Raw genomic sequence first — 17,397 nt, forward strand, 5'->3', positions numbered from 1 at the left:
GCCATGTTGAAAGCTACTGCTAATAGACGCATGACCGACATTGCAACGTTTTAAACATTTTTACGCTCAGCCAATTATAGGTTTCCAAATATTTTCCTGTTATGTTTGGCTAGCTAAAAACGTATGCCAAATGCTACCGCGCTGGGTGGGAAATTAAGCAAAGAATGGGCTTAGTTTTTCACGCGGAGCATTGAGATTCTTGGAGCTATAAGAGGTCACCCAAGCCGTCGGGTTGACAGAGGCTCAAAGCCAAAAGCTTCAGATTCTCGTGATTAGACTTTTAGATCTCTCTTCCCAGCAAAAGCGAGAATAGGGGCATTTCTTCTATTATTTTCTATTGTCTCTTAAAACAGTGCTGATACCTATTTATGACTGAAAACATACTTATTTCAGCCTTCTACTTGCCTACTCGTCTCACGTATCGTGCCAGTCGTGGTGACGGAATAGATATCAGAGTGGACTCCACAGTAACTTCAAACATCGTTTGGTATAAGGACGGAAGGTGAGTAAACAATTAGTCGTGCTCCTGTTCCTTTGTGCTTTATGCATAGTTTTCGCTTCAGTCACCAGGCACTATCTATTCTGTGCGTTTCCTGCAAGAGTTGAGCTGAAAATAGGGTCTAACTTTGGCCTGTTTTGTAATGCCAGGTGTTTTCTCTATTCTTTTGCAAATTGTTTTTTTATATTTATTTACAAACCCAAAGGCTAATAACGACAAGCTCTGGATGGTGGTGCCGCTATTGTAGGTGAGTACACATGTCTTGCATCATACCTTGCTGTATTTAACTACTTGTCCCCAGCCCAACCCAAAGGATCACCCAAAAGTCACACAGCCCCGGCAGCTACATGATTGAGAGCGCCGAACCAGCAGACTCTGGAGTTTACGAAGCGCGGAACAAAGGGTCCGATAGCGGCAGATCTTCGTTCTCCGTTCTTGTGAGAGGTAAGCACTGCGTGTGTGCGCTGATGAATGCATGATCTAAGTTCAACTATTGTATATCCAGCCAACAATCTCAACTAAAAATGGTTGATGCACCTTCCTCTTGTATTTATTGACATTTGACAGTCTTTTGAATAAGGTGCCGGCTTGGTCCCCTCATGGGCCCCTTGAGCACACCAGACTCAAAATTCGTAGCTGATTTTTTTAGTTATCTGCAAAAAAAAAACACGGAAGGTTTTTGCCCTCTCCCAAATGGTTGCGTGTTGATGGTCCCTGAAAAACGCACATGTTAGAAACGTCATGAGAACCACGGATGCGTCCACTTGGGAACTTGGGAGCTTGCGTCCCTCAGCAGCTGAGTTGGGTCCTGCGACGGTCACACTCGGGACATGTTTGCCTGCAGACTGCCCGGCGGGCCGGTTTGGGCCCGACTGTCGGGACCGCTGTCCCTACTGTCTTCACGGCGGCCAGTGCCACGACGTGACCGGTCAGTGCGTCTGCCCGCCCGGCTTCTACGGCGACCGCTGCCAGATCAGTGAGTTTCGCACTCTCAGTGACACGACTCAGGTCGACCGGACGAAACGGCACTGGTAGTATTGATCTAATAGAGAATAGATAAATATAACCTTAATTTTACACGAATTCATTCGCGTTATAGGTAACCCTAAAACAACGTTTACGAATCTATTGACTTTGAAAACGCAATTAAAGGAATGTCATTAAACAGACTTGAAAGAGCCTTAGGCCGGATTCGCAGTCTCCCGGACGACGAAGGTTCTACGTCGTCCGGCCAATGGCGTTTAGCTCCGGCGGGGGCTTGGCTGCGGTCCTCAAACGGGATTGGCCAGACGACGTAGAATCTTCGTCGTCCGGGACACTGCGAACTGCGAACACACCCTTAGCAGCTGTAGGAATTTATACATAGGGCTTCCAAAAATTTCATTCGAAAGTCTCTTATTTCTGAATTGCGAGCATCAGTTTTTTCCTCAACGTGAGACGTCGCGCTGAACCCCGCGGAACCTTACATTGATAGTGTTCTGTGCCTTCAGGCTGTGACAGAGGCCGGTTCGGGGACAGCTGTTCGTCGCTGTGCTTCGGGTCGGACGGTAGCTGCAGCAAACAACTGCTGTGTGTGCCAGAGCCATACGGCTGCGGGTGCGCGGCCGGCTACAAGGATACCTTCTGTAGCAAGCGTGAGCGATTTGAGACACATGAGCACATAACACACCAACAGTTTAGATGCAATGCACTAGGTAAAGTTAAAAGAGTTGATGTTTTTGTTTTTCTTTCTAGTTGTCTGGTACTACGTGCACATTTTGACCGTTCCAACATTTATCTGTAAGGTAATGTATAGACAAATAGATATATATTGAGTTAAAAAAATATACAGCACATGGGTGTACATGTGCTGTATGTTTTTTTCTACTCAATATATATCTATTTATCTGTAGGACGGTTAGACCGTTTGCGTTCAACGCTGATTTCAGGTTACCCATTTGTCTGGGGAAGGGGGAGAGTGATTAGGGCCATAACTTACACTAAGTGCACGTGCAGAGTTAAACTTACTGACATCCATTCCCAATCAGTGTATCTTCTGTTTTTCCCACCTTTTGTGTGGATCACTGCTAGTTTGCATAGTGTCATATGCAAATAGATCCATATGAACATATTCCACCTCTCCTTAATGACAAAGTCATTGATCCATTCAAAAATATCGGCCCATCAGGGCTCTCGTTTCAACATCAGAGGTTTGAGCAGCTCAGAAATGATTGTAAACATGTTGTATCCTCCAGTCCTGGATCATTCTTACATAAGCACAGCACTGAACTCCTCATCTTACATGTTAACACCAGATCTATCTTAACTAATGATAAGTTCGAGGAATTCCAAACTTTCCTCTACACTACAGGTAAACATTGCAGCATCATTTGCTTATCAGAAACTTGGCTGGACTCAAGCACCGAACAATATAGACATCTAGATGGCTACACATCTATATTCAACAGTCGCCAAGATAGAACTGGTGGAGGAGTAGCACTATATGTATGCAATGAATGCATAAATTCAACATCTCTCATGCAGCATATCAACATAGCTGGGGCTGAAGCTACATTTGTAGAATGTACTCTGCAGTCCATTAAGTTCATAATTGGGGTAGTGTATAGACCACCAAGAGTTAATTCAACACTATTTATAGAAAAAATGACAGTGGTATTAGAAGAAATTGGTCATACCTCAAAAAATGTTATAATTGCAGGGGATTTTAACTTTGACCTTTTTCACACATCAACAGAATCCTCTGTTGAGAGCTTTTTTAACATGTTTACTTCTCACGGCTATTTCCCTTGTATCTCAAGAACTACGAGGCTGGCTGCTGAAAGTGCTTCTCTCCTTGATAATTTCTTTTCCAACAATCTTGACATAATAGAAAGATCAGGTATTATCATAAGTGATATATCCGATCACTTTCCTATCCTTGTTGGTCTCACTCTTAAAAATGACAGACATAATCTTACAAAACAGACTGTTACCTCATTTAATTATCACAAGATACATGATTTACGATCTTACTTGCAGACGGAACTGTGTAGCACGCTACATCTTGAACATTTAACGTAGTATCTTTTCGGCACGGCTCGGTCCGGCAGTCCCTCTCCCTCGCAGTCATGCCACACGCCTAGCCTCGCTTTCCCACACCCAGTTCCCCCCCCCCCCCAGTTCCCTTAATCTATCACTGTCCGCACAGAATGGGCAGCCGTTAAACTCCCATTAAGACGCGCGCTTTTGGAGACAGCTACCGCAGGATGAACGATTCGAATCCCAACAAGTAACAGCTGGATCAGTAACACTGTCAACAGCTCGTGGACCCACGCCGAGGACAGATAACGGCTGGGAGCGCTGGATCAGCAAGATACGTCATCAGATCATGGAGCAGTGTAAATGATGGATGCCGGCTGGAGCACACAGCCTCCTTTGTCGGGGTACAACAACCCAGGGTGAGTGACCCGGCAGAACGCCTTGAAGGTGACCTGCACAGCAGCTGCAAGCAATGACCTGTAGTTCCAGATTTCGCCACTGAATAGAAGAGGCAGCACGCTACGGCCACACCACGCAACCACAAGGCCTGGCGGGCAAAGGTCAGCAGCGAAGCGGGGGGTGCTAGCCAGCTGACGATGGGGACACGCCCAAGGTACTAGTTGCCAGAGCTACCGCCAACCGAAGGGGGCAGCACTATCCAGACGCGAGAAAGGTTGATAACAAAGGATGTATGATTCTGGGAGATAAAACCATTTTGACGGAAGATCGGACGGAGGGGTAGCTCCTAAAGTAAACAGCCAATACAGTAGCCGCGGGAGAAATGACTGACAAATATGGGGCTTGTGGCAAATGCAGGCTTGAATTCCAAGGGCTAGAGTCACCGTCAGGTTAATAGCAAAATACAACCAAGAAAATGGAGCAGCCGGCCATGAACAATGTCTGCAAATCCCAAGCCTGGAGACTAAGCAAGAGGACGTCGGGAAAACAGTTATACCAGCTCAGCGCAACGGTCGTATCGGAAACAGCAATACGGAGTACACCGATTCGCCAAAATCTAAGATGAAGGCTAAGATACGAAGTGTCGTCTCCTGAGTACATTGTAAGTGGCTGGAACAAAGAAACGCTGTTGAGGCTAACTAAAGCTGTTATGGGATTCAACCCAATTCAAGCAAACAACGACGAGCTATATGGAAGGTGATAAGATGTTTAGCTACCGAGGTATTTGGATAACCAGAGGAAAAGAAGGCTGCTGCGGGCAGGTACGCAGTCGATATAAGAATGAAAGTGGTTGAGGATAAAGAAACGGCACGACAGAGCTAATTCACACTTTTATCAATGTTCTTATATCCTACACATCGATGAACCGACTGGTAAAACTCCCAATATGAAGATGGTGAGCGGCCAAGTGAAAACGCACGGGAGTAACAAAGACACCCTGGGTGCAATGACTCCGAGGTCGGCTCAGGGCGTGGCAGCCCCTCGAGCTATAAAAGGTGCGCGATTCACCCCGGGGGACAGTCTGCAGCCGGAGCCGGAGACGCCATCTGGAGGCCGCCGTCGGTCCGGGGTCACCCGCGAGAAGCCTCTTCAGTTCGACCGACCAGAGCCGGAGGACAACCGCCGACGCTTGTGACCACACTGAGAAGCGGAAGCGCAGAGAAACTCCAGAATGTGAGTGTTGTTGAAAAGTCTGCTCAATCCCTGATCCTTGCCCCCCCCCCCCTCTGCCCAGCTTGCCGTGCCGTGACGACTGCCAAACATTTTCGGTTGCCATAAAATGCACTCTCAATTGGAATTGGAAAACTTAAATTACTTTGAACTTATTGGTCCAGACACCCTAGTAGCATATTAGGATCTGAATTTCGAGGTCATGTCAGAGCCGCCAGCAAATACGTTATTGTCAGTTGGAGCCGGTATGTTTCGCGATTAGACCGAGAACGAGATGCTAAAATTTGAATAAGCAGGTCAGTGTCACGAACGCTGGAATTATTGACACGTTGCGCGTCAGCATTGAATATGCCCTTGTGTTTGGCCAAACTGGTTCGTTCATTTATTATCGGCGGTAGTCAGGTGCGATTAAGATTTGAGGTTGGGAAGTTTGTGAAATTAAGGGTGTAGATTCATGCTGTACTCATAAAGAGTTGCATTGCGGAATCATTGGTGATATTACTGTAGGAATTAATTGTGAAGTCAAAATCAATTATAGAACAGGTGAATACGGTGAAATAGGAATATAATGTTTTAAGGCGGCGACTGATTCATGCGATCGATCTACGAATATGGCTATGAGTTATGATTTTCGACAGATACGAATGCTTGAGCTTACGGCGGAATTTCTTCTGTTACTTAGGTGCAGAGTTGAGAGTAGTGGTCTGAGGTCGACGGTTTGACATTTTTGCGACTTTTAGCTGGTCCTTGTACTTTGCGTCATTGAAATTGCGAAATGTCGAGTAATAGGTAGATGTAGAATTGTTTGTGGTTAGAACTAATATGCGACTAATATAGGTACCGATCGTTGTGCTTCTATAGAATAAATACTAGAAGAGTTGTTCTTTGTTGGGAAACGATTAAATGGGAAAGAAGTTATTTAAAGAAAACTTACGTAGAACGGAACCGATGAGATGTCGAACGGGGAGATATTGCAGCGATATTTTACCAGATTCACACTCACTGACACATCCGGTGAATCTACCCGGCTAGAAGAGAAAACACGCACGAACACTGTACCGCGAGTGTTGACGCGCCCATAACGGCGTGACTGTGACTGACGGTGTCGACGCGGCGCCGGCCGGCGGCCGTGGCATTCGTCGTCCCCGACGCGGGCGTTGAGCCGCCAGAGGGCGCGAGGAGCAGCCACAACAGGGGCAGTGGGTTAGCCGTAATTGGGGCGCGTGCGGTCTGTGAAGGTCATCGTATAGAAACATGGTTAGTTGTGGAAAGTTGCAACGGGATAAGAACGTAAACAGTTAATGCATAATTTTAAATATGACATGCTATATGATATCTAGGACTGCAGTTCGTTTGATGTGCATTGGTTACTGCTAATAGGATGATTTGAATTAGATTTTCTATGAAGGCTAGGGATCCCTATGACAATGTTCTGGCACTCTATAAAGATAATTTGTATAGGTAACTAGTAGCCCATCAGAAGCTATCGAACGAGTTTCAAGGAGTCATTTCCGTTTGAGCATTCAGTAATTCACTATGATACGGTGGATCACAACCAGACGGCAGATCGGTGCGTTCTAATTGGTTCTAGATCATCTGATTAAATCAAGAGCGGTTCAAGGTCTACTAGGATTGTATACGAGAACTGATGGTTGGATTCACGTGTGCAGCAGAATTAGGACTTGAAATTACTATTAGGTTTGGACAAATAATGCGTTTCTGTTATTCGCGTTCTTGTGAGTTAGCGCCAATAATTACCCCACCAATATTGGCACAGGGCATTGTGAGGCACAGACGGCTTGTTTGCCCGTCTCCTATGGCGTAACGTTTACCAGCATGACTGTATGAGACACAGATGCACTTCTCTAAACCCACGTCCAGACCGGAATGTTAAGAGGGACACACCGTCACGTACGCAGGGCATATACACGTTTTCCGCCAGTGGTACCGGCCACTGTTAATTTTCCCGCTTAGGTAACACTGGGTGAGAAGGCAGTGAGAGGTTTCTACGGCAGGGGGAAGGGGAAGATTGGCACAGTGCAGTGGAGAGTAAGTTATGCCAAAGGCAAGAAGCCGAGGGTCAGGGGTGAGTCACCCAAAGGGCGGATAAGGCGAGCCGTAGTGTCCCGGATAAGTCCTCATACTTATTTCGTAAAGGTACTCTAATCGGTACTGGACAGCCTCAGGGGAGGGAAGCATGTACTCCAGGACACGTAAGGCCTTGAAGAGTAAATCCCATGGTTAAGGATAGTTCCAGGATATGAACTAGGGTCCCTGGGTCGTGAACGGGAATGTTGCACGCGGACCGGAAGAGGGCATAGGTAATCTCTCCCGGTAGAGAGATAAGTCGGATATAAATCGTGTATGTGTGTACCATAAGTCTATCGGACGTGTAGTGAATCCCATAAAATAGCAGGGTGGATATTTGTGCATAATTATTCTGGACGGCCCTGCGATTAGTATCTTTGTCGCCGGTTAGCGGAGCATGCATATGGATTTCGGAAAGAGACATTTATCTCGCCTGGGAGATCGCTATTAGTCAGGCACCTAACACCATCGGAGGGAATTCGAGGGGCGCTAAATAAATTTGGGGTGAATATATGACGAACGAACGTAGAGAGAGGATGAGAGTGAGAATGGTAAAGGATGAATCTTAGGATAAGGCCGATGGGAGTTTAGCGAAGCTCAGTTAGGACAGTCAAACTAATTAATCTCGAGGGCAACTTAAACTAGCAACGCTAATACGAATTAAGTGGGCAATTTTCTTAATGGGGAGGCCAGTGATATAGGAATAGGTGACTGGACGAATGATCACATTCAATTTATCAACGTAATTACCACCATATGTTTGGCAGTGGTTATCGGGACTTCGAATGCCCTGTCCTTCACCTACCCAACTGTGCCGCGAACCCAGCTGATCGGACCCCTCTATCCCTAATCCGAGCAGTGAAGAAGCATCTCGTGCATCATGGTCTATACAATGAACAGAATCATCAAGCCTCTAAATTAAAAAGCATCTTCCATCAGATGTATTTGTATGCAAGGAGGATCTATACCTACATCTCTCCCAGGTGGACGTCATCTCAAGATCTTTCTCAGGATCTAATCTCCATCTCAGGATCTCATCTCCCTCTCGGGATCTCTTCAACGACTCTCAAGCTCCCCTGTATCACAGCTTTACTATCGAGATCATTACGCAGCAATATGTTCTCTCTCTCTGCAACAATCCGCCGAACAATAGTGGACCGCGGTGCTGGGTCAACCGCAACGATGCAGCAGTGTTTACTCCGCCCCTTCTCTTAATTCCCTTGCTACAAATGGCGCCCAAAACGTGGGGATTTGATAATTCTCAAATTGTGAAGCTGGTAGACTGGCACAAGCCGCCGAACCCGAAGTTGATGAATTGAAAGTCAACCGTATGGAGAAGAAGAAGAAGTTGAAGAATAGAGCAGGTGTTCGAAATACTGGCAGCAGTGGAAATGAGCGTGCTGCAGGGGTCGACATGAAAGTAAAGGATGAGCTAAAGAAAACTATGTGAAGATGAAGCCTATGATGGCGGCTGATGAGAGGAAGTGGTTTTACGAATACTGAAAAGGACATAGAAGAAGTTGTTGAAGATAAGATAAGGAAATGAAGCTGTCTCATGAAACAATGGATCAGACTAATACAGAAGTCAGGCCAAAACTGAAACTTGACAATTGTTTTCATCAGCATATCAATTCTTCTACGCTCTGCTGTACAACAAGGACAAGTGAAGGTCAGCTACTGTGTTGTAAAGAAGATCGAACTTTTCTCGAAAATTGATGAACAAGAGAACAGGCAATATCAGAAACAGAAGAGGAAGAAGAACAGGCGGAATTCTCGGGTTTTACTCGATCAAAATCAAACACGGTCGTCTTCACCAAACAGCCAAGGCGATGATCAAGCTGGTGACCAAGGAGATGGTACCAGGATGCTACCAGACCACTGCCAAGCGTTCAGTTCAGATGGGCTGCCGCAGAGATCACCCACCTGGGCTGCCGAAAAGGTTGTCACCTGGTCCGCCGAAAGGTCGCTACCTGAACTGCCACGGAGGATGCATTGTCATCCCGTGCTGCCTCGGATGTCAACCACCTGAGCTGCCTCGGAAGTCGCCTACCTGAGCTACCACGGAGACTGTCACCGGGTCTGCCACGAGGGTCACCTACCTGGGCTGCCATGGAGGTCGCCCACCTGAGCTGCCACAGAGCCTGCCACCCGGGCGGCAACGGAGGTCGCGGCAGGGCCGGCCATGGAGGTCACCTACCCGGACTGCCACGGAGGTCATCCGCCTGAGCTGCCACGTAGGCTGCCCACGCGGGCCGCCGTGCAAGCTGCCCACCCGGGCTGCCATGGAGCCCGCCGTCCGGGCTGCTGTGGAAGCTTCCCACCCTGGCTGCCGTGGAGGCCGCCCCACCCAGGCTGCCATGGCAGGCTGCCACCCGGGCTGCCGTGAAGGCTGCCCACCCGGGCTGCCATGGAGGCTGCTACCCGAACTGCTGTGGAGGCCGCCCACCTGGGCTGCCACAGAGATCTTCACCCTCCTGAGAAGCCGCTTACCGGACGGCCACCGACGACATCGGGCTAACCAAAGTGGTTGGTGCCCGTGACCCGGATCTGGTGAACGACAAACTGAGGTGGGGACGAGGAACAACAGGTGCGTGTGTGTACTGTACTAGGTATACGATGTCATGTTGTAGGCGTTGCTGAAGATCAGATGATTGTGTAGATTTAGATGAGTAAGGGGTGTGACTTTTTCGTATGAGTTGCGAGGACGCAACTAGGGTTGTTTGGGCTGAAGATGTAGCACGCTACATCTTGAACATTTAACGTAGTATCTTTTCGGCACGGCTCGGTCCGGCAGTCCCTCTCCCTCGCAGTCATGCCACACGCCTAGCCTCGCTTTCCCACACCCAGTTCCCCCCCCCCCCCAGTTCCCTTAATCTATCACTGTCCGCACAGAATGGGCAGCCGTTAAACTCCCATTAAGACGCGCGCTTTTGGAGACAGCTACCGCAGGATGAACGATTCGAATCCCAACAAGTAACAGCTGGATCAGTAACACTGTCAACAGCTCGTGGACCCACGCCGAGGACAGATAACGGCTGGGAGCGCTGGATCAGCAAGATACGTCATCAGATCATGGAGCAGTGTAAATGATGGATGCCGGCTGGAGCACACAGCCTCCTTTGTCGGGGTACAACAACCCAGGGTGAGTGACCCGGCAGAACGCCTTGAAGGTGACCTGCACAGCAGCTGCAAGCAATGACCTGTAGTTCCAGATTTCGCCACTGAATAGAAGAGGCAGCACGCTACGGCCACACCACGCAACCACAAGGCCTGGCGGGCAAAGGTCAGCAGCGAAGCGGGGGGTGCTAGCCAGCTGACGATGGGGACACGCCCAAGGTACTAGTTGCCAGAGCTACCGCCAACCGAAGGGGGCAGCACTATCCAGACGCGAGAAAGGTTGATAACAAAGGATGTATGATTCTGGGAGATAAAACCATTTTGACGGAAGATCGGACGGAGGGGTAGCTCCTAAAGTAAACAGCCAATACAGTAGCCGCGGGAGAAATGACTGACAAATATGGGGCTTGTGGCAAATGCAGGCTTGAATTCCAAGGGCTAGAGTCACCGTCAGGTTAATAGCAAAATACAACCAAGAAAATGGAGCAGCCGGCCATGAACAATGTCTGCAAATCCCAAGCCTGGAGACTAAGCAAGAGGACGTCGGGAAAACAGTTATACCAGCTCAGCGCAACGGTCGTATCGGAAACAGCAATACGGAGTACACCGATTCGCCAAAATCTAAGATGAAGGCTAAGATACGAAGTGTCGTCTCCTGAGTACATTGTAAGTGGCTGGAACAAAGAAACGCTGTTGAGGCTAACTAAAGCTGTTATGGGATTCAACCCAATTCAAGCAAACAACGACGAGCTATATGGAAGGTGATAAGATGTTTAGCTACCGAGGTATTTGGATAACCAGAGGAAAAGAAGGCTGCTGCGGGCAGGTACGCAGTCGATATAAGAATGAAAGTGGTTGAGGATAAAGAAACGGCACGACAGAGCTAATTCACACTTTTATCAATGTTCTTATATCCTACACATCGATGAACCGACTGGTAAAACTCCCAATATGAAGATGGTGAGCGGCCAAGTGAAAACGCACGGGAGTAACAAAGACACCCTGGGTGCAATGACTCCGAGGTCGGCTCAGGGCGTGGCAGCCCCTCGAGCTATAAAAGGTGCGCGATTCACCCCGGGGGACAGTCTGCAGCCGGAGCCGGAGACGCCATCTGGAGGCCGCCGTCGGTCCGGGGTCACCCGCGAGAAGCCTCTTCAGTTCGACCGACCAGAGCCGGAGGACAACCGCCGACGCTTGTGACCACACTGAGAAGCGGAAGCGCAGAGAAACTCCAGAATGTGAGTGTTGTTGAAAAGTCTGCTCAATCCCTGATCCTTGCCCCCCCCCCTCTGCCCAGCTTGCCGTGCCGTGACGACTGCCAAACATTTTCGGTTGCCATAAAATGCACTCTCAATTGGAATTGGAAAACTTAAATTACTTTGAACTTATTGGTCCAGACACCCTAGTAGCATATTAGGATCTGAATTTCGAGGTCATGTCAGAGCCGCCAGCAAATACGTTATTGTCAGTTGGAGCCGGTATGTTTCGCGATTAGACCGAGAACGAGATGCTAAAATTTGAATAAGCAGGTCAGTGTCACGAACGCTGGAATTATTGACACGTTGCGCGTCAGCATTGAATATGCCCTTGTGTTTGGCCAAACTGGTTCGTTCATTTATTATCGGCGGTAGTCAGGTGCGATTAAGATTTGAGGTTGGGAAGTTTGTGAAATTAAGGGTGTAGATTCATGCTGTACTCATAAAGAGTTGCATTGCGGAATCATTGGTGATATTACTGTAGGAATTAATTGTGAAGTCAAAATCAATTATAGAACAGGTGAATACGGTGAAATAGGAATATAATGTTTTAAGGCGGCGACTGATTCATGCGATCGATCTACGAATATGGCTATGAGTTATGATTTTCGACAGATACGAATGCTTGAGCTTACGGCGGAATTTCTTCTGTTACTTAGGTGCAGAGTTGAGAGTAGTGGTCTGAGGTCGACGGTTTGACATTTTTGCGACTTTTAGCTGGTCCTTGTACTTTGCGTCATTGAAATTGCGAAATGTCGAGTAATAGGTAGATGTAGAATTGTTTGTGGTTAGAACTAATATGCGACTAATATAGGTACCGATCGTTGTGCTTCTATAGAATAAATACTAGAAGAGTTGTTCTTTGTTGGGAAACGATTAAATGGGAAAGAAGTTATTTAAAGAAAACTTACGTAGAACGGAACCGATGAGATGTCGAACGGGGAGATATTGCAGCGATATTTTACCAGATTCACACTCACTGACACATCCGGTGAATCTACCCGGCTAGAAGAGAAAACACGCACGAACACTGTACCGCGAGTGTTGACGCGCCCATAACGGCGTGACTGTGACTGACGGTGTCGACGCGGCGCCGGCCGGCGGCCGTGGCATTCGTCGTCCCCGACGCGGGCGTTGAGCCGCCAGAGGGCGCGAGGAGCAGCCACAACAGGGGCAGTGGGTTAGCCGTAATTGGGGCGCGTGCGGTCTGTGAAGGTCATCGTATAGAAACATGGTTAGTTGTGGAAAGTTGCAACGGGATAAGAACGTAAACAGTTAATGCATAATTTTAAATATGACATGCTATATGATATCTAGGACTGCAGTTCGTTTGATGTGCATTGGTTACTGCTAATAGGATGATTTGAATTAGATTTTCTATGAAGGCTAGGGATCCCTATGACAATGTTCTGGCACTCTATAAAGATAATTTGTATAGGTAACTAGTAGCCCATCAGAAGCTATCGAACGAGTTTCAAGGAGTCATTTCCGTTTGAGCATTCAGTAATTCACTATGATACGGTGGATCACAACCAGACGGCAGATCGGTGCGTTCTAATTGGTTCTAGATCATCTGATTAAATCAAGAGCGGTTCAAGGTCTACTAGGATTGTATACGAGAACTGATGGTTGGATTCACGTGTGCAGCAGAATTAGGACTTGAAATTACTATTAGGTTTGGACAAATAATGCGTTTCTGTTATTCGCGTTCTTGTGAGTTAGCGCCAATAATTACCCCACCAATATTGGCACAGGGCATTGTGAGGCACAGACGGCTTGTTTGCCCGTCTCCTATGGCGTAACGTTTACCAGCATGACTGTATGAGACACAGATGCACTTCTCTAAACCCACGTCCAGACCGGAATGTTAAGAGGGACACACCGTCACGTACGCAGGGCATATACACGTTTTCCGCCAGTGGTACCGGCCACTGTTAATTTTCCCGCTTAGGTAACACTGGGTGAGAAGGCAGTGAGAGGTTTCTACGGCAGGGGGAAGGGGAAGATTGGCACAGTGCAGTGGAGAGTAAGTTATGCCAAAGGCAAGAAGCCGAGGGTCAGGGGTGAGTCACCCAAAGGGCGGATAAGGCGAGCCGTAGTGTCCCGGATAAGTCCTCATACTTATTTCGTAAAGGTACTCTAATCGGTACTGGACAGCCTCAGGGGAGGGAAGCATGTACTCCAGGACACGTAAGGCCTTGAAGAGTAAATCCCATGGTTAAGGATAGTTCCAGGATATGAACTAGGGTCCCTGGGTCGTGAACGGGAATGTTGCACGCGGACCGGAAGAGGGCATAGGTAATCTCTCCCGGTAGAGAGATAAGTCGGATATAAATCGTGTATGTGTGTACCATAAGTCTATCGGACGTGTAGTGAATCCCATAAAATAGCAGGGTGGATATTTGTGCATAATTATTCTGGACGGCCCTGCGATTAGTATCTTTGTCGCCGGTTAGCGGAGCATGCATATGGATTTCGGAAAGAGACATTTATCTCGCCTGGGAGATCGCTATTAGTCAGGCACCTAACACCATCGGAGGGAATTCGAGGGGCGCTAAATAAATTTGGGGTGAATATATGACGAACGAACGTAGAGAGAGGATGAGAGTGAGAATGGTAAAGGATGAATCTTAGGATAAGGCCGATGGGAGTTTAGCGAAGCTCAGTTAGGACAGTCAAACTAATTAATCTCGAGGGCAACTTAAACTAGCAACGCTAATACGAATTAAGTGGGCAATTTTCTTAATGGGGAGGCCAGTGATATAGGAATAGGTGACTGGACGAATGATCACATTCAATTTATCAACGTAATTACCACCATATGTTTGGCAGTGGTTATCGGGACTTCGAATGCCCTGTCCTTCACCTACCCAACTGTGCCGCAAACCCAGCTGATCGGACCCCTCTATCCCTAATCCGAGCAGTGAAGAAGCATCTCGTGCATCATGGTCTATACAATGAACAGAATCATCAAGCCTCTAAATTAAAAAGCATCTTCCATCAGATGTATTTGTATGCAAGGAGGATCTATACCTACATCTCTCCCAGGTGGACGTCATCTCAAGATCTTTCTCAGGATCTAATCTCCATCTCAGGATCTCATCTCCCTCTCGGGATCTCTTCAACGACTCTCAAGCTCCCCTGTATCACAGCTTTACTATCGAGATCATTACGCAGCAATATGTTCTCTCTCTCTGCAACAATCCGCCGAACAATAGTGGACCGCGGTGCTGGGTCAACCGCAACGATGCAGCAGTGTTTACTCCGCCCCTTCTCTTAATTCCCTTGCTACAACTGACAGACTTCTTTCAGGAAACAAATGCAGAGAATGCGTGTAAAATTTTAATTGATGCGTATACGTCCGGGATTGCTAGGTACAGTAGTACCTATACACCTTCCCGCAAAAGTACGCCAATTAAGCCATGGATCACTCCTGGCCTACTCGCTTCAATTAATAAGAAAAATGAGCTGTTTCGTATCAAGTGCAAACATCCTACTACTAGTACTTATAACATAAGCAGTTATAAGAAATATAAGAACATGTTCACTAAAGTTTTACGGAATGCTAAAAAGATTTACTACCAAACTGCACTGCATGACTGTGGTCCTAAAGAAACCTGGCGAATACTTAATGAAATGACTAAAGGCAACGCGCCTGAAGGAAAAATATCTACCGCTTTTAAGATTGACAATGATATTGTCAAAGATCCAGAAAAGATTGCTAAATCTTTCAACTCGTACTTCTCACAGGTTGGAAAACAACTGGAGGAACTGATTCCCCCTAGTCATATCGACCCATTGGGAAGCTTTCCTAGTGAAATAGGAAATACACTATCATCTTTCACAGATACAAATGAAGTAGAACTTGAAGAAATCGTAAAAGGTACGAAAAATGTTGGCGCTGGGATCGACGGTATCAATGCACGCATATTTAAAGCAACTTTTCGTGTAATACGTAGACACCTTGTATATCTTATGAATCTTTGTTTACGACAAAATGTATTCCCTCTGCCCCTGAAAAGAGCTGTTATAAAGCCGATTTATAAATCCGGAGACAAACAGAGCTTTAACAATTATAGACCTATAAGTATACTGCCTTTTATCTCGAAGATACTGGAAAAACTGGTCTTTAATCGGCTCGATACTTTTTTTAACTTCAACGATACGTTATCTAAGTATCAGTTCGGTTTTAGGAGTAATAGAAGCACTTATATGCCTCTAATTTTGGTTCAGGAGAAGGTAAGCCAAGCTTTTGAGGCAGGCAATGTTGTATGTGGCCTATATCTTGATCTACGAAAAGCGTTTGACACGGTGGACCAAAATGTTTTACTAAAAAAACTATATGCTTATGGTATACGTGGAGATGCGCATAAAATGATGACTTCGTATTTGCAGGATCGTGCCCAATGCACACAAATAGATCATGTCCGATCTAGCTTCCTCCCAGTAGACATAGGCGTGCCACAGGGCTCCATTTTAGGACCTCTCCTTTTTCTTATATACATTAATGACTTTCCCACTATATCTGTCGATTTTACTGCGTATCTTTACGCAGATGACACGGCAATTTTTATAGAAGGCAAAGATGAAAACCATCTTCAAAGCATCATCAATGTCACCATGCCTAAAATCACAGACTGGTTTAAATCAAACAGTCTTTCACTAAACACTGACAAAACAGTTTGCCAATTGTATAATATTTCTAAAAGTGATATAAGTGTATCTGTTTCTCTCTCTGGTGTTAATCTCATCTGCGGCTGGCAGATGCGATGCGGCTCCCCCTGGATGGCGTCTTACTCTTGGGGGCCGCTCGGCTGTCGGCAGCGGCATCCTGACCCCTTGGGGCTGCTCGACTGCCAGCGGCGGCGGGCCTCCGCCTGCTGGGGAGTGCGGCGGCCTAGGACACACTACCCGTAGTCTGGATGGTATGCGACTACCGGCCCCCTGGTGCCGCTACGAGGAACAATGACGTTGCGCCTCTCAAACTAGGATTGGCCTGGGCCGGGCGTGACGGCCGGTCGAGTTCGGTGTCCGGTCGGCTGCGCCCGACCGGACCATTTGACTGTCGACGACGGGCCTACGCCGTCAGGGATAACATCGGGACTGGGCTATTGCGCCTGGACGTTGAACCGCTGGCCGCGGCCAGGATGGCGTGTGGTTGCGGGCGCTCATGGGCCACAATGATGGAATTTGTGTTGCGGCTGTCTCTGGTCCTGGACACGGGCCGATAACGGGTGTGATATCTGGTGCGTTCGGCTGTCTGAGGTGGTGGGCCTCGGCCTGTTGGGGGCTGAGATAGCCTTGTGGCGGGCCGAGCGATGGCGCCCAGATGTGGACCACCGACTGCGCTGGTTGTCATATTGATTGATTGATTGGCACCGACAAGCATTCCCTTACAAACCTTTAACACTAACTGTCCTCACTCTAACAATACTAACTTGCGAATCCTTTTCCAGCCATTCCTGCTTGGCGGTGCCACCGATCGGTGTATACCTACACGTGTGTTTGTATATGCACATTATCAGTTATTCGATGATTACCTAATACAATACCGGTGACTCCGGACATGCAAAAAAAAAAAATATCAAGTTCGTTAAAACTGTGAAATATTTGGGTATGTATGTGGATGATGATATGAGATGGAAATCCCATATTACTTATCTTGCTCATACGTTAGGTCGTAACGTAGGCTTGATAAGTCGAGTTAGGCATTTTCTTTTGCCTAAGCAGCTCATACTTTTGTACAATGCACTGTTCCAACCATATATTAACTACTGTTGTATGCTTTTT

General features: G+C 47.3%; 1 protein-coding gene across 2 annotated transcripts in view; it reads left to right on the plus strand.

Moving 5' to 3' along the window:
* The window catches only part of LOC122389298 (receptor-type tyrosine-protein phosphatase mu-like), an 86,810-nt gene that overhangs the window by 20,447 nt on the left and 48,966 nt on the right, over positions 1–17,397 (plus strand). For both annotated transcript variants that reach the window (XM_043381179.1, XM_043381180.1), the window contains exons 7-10: positions 394–502; positions 801–943; positions 1,344–1,475; positions 1,990–2,133. In XM_043381179.1, coding sequence (XP_043237114.1) covers positions 394–502; positions 801–943; positions 1,344–1,475; positions 1,990–2,133 — 528 coding nt within the window. The remainder of the gene's footprint in view (positions 1–393; positions 503–800; positions 944–1,343; positions 1,476–1,989; positions 2,134–17,397) is intronic.

Source organism: Amphibalanus amphitrite, unplaced genomic scaffold (genome assembly GCF_019059575.1).
Source record: "Amphibalanus amphitrite isolate SeventyFive unplaced genomic scaffold, NRLGWU_Aamphi_draft 000353F_arrow, whole genome shotgun sequence".
In the NCBI taxonomy this organism is placed as follows: Eukaryota; Metazoa; Arthropoda; class Thecostraca; order Balanomorpha; family Balanidae; genus Amphibalanus; species Amphibalanus amphitrite.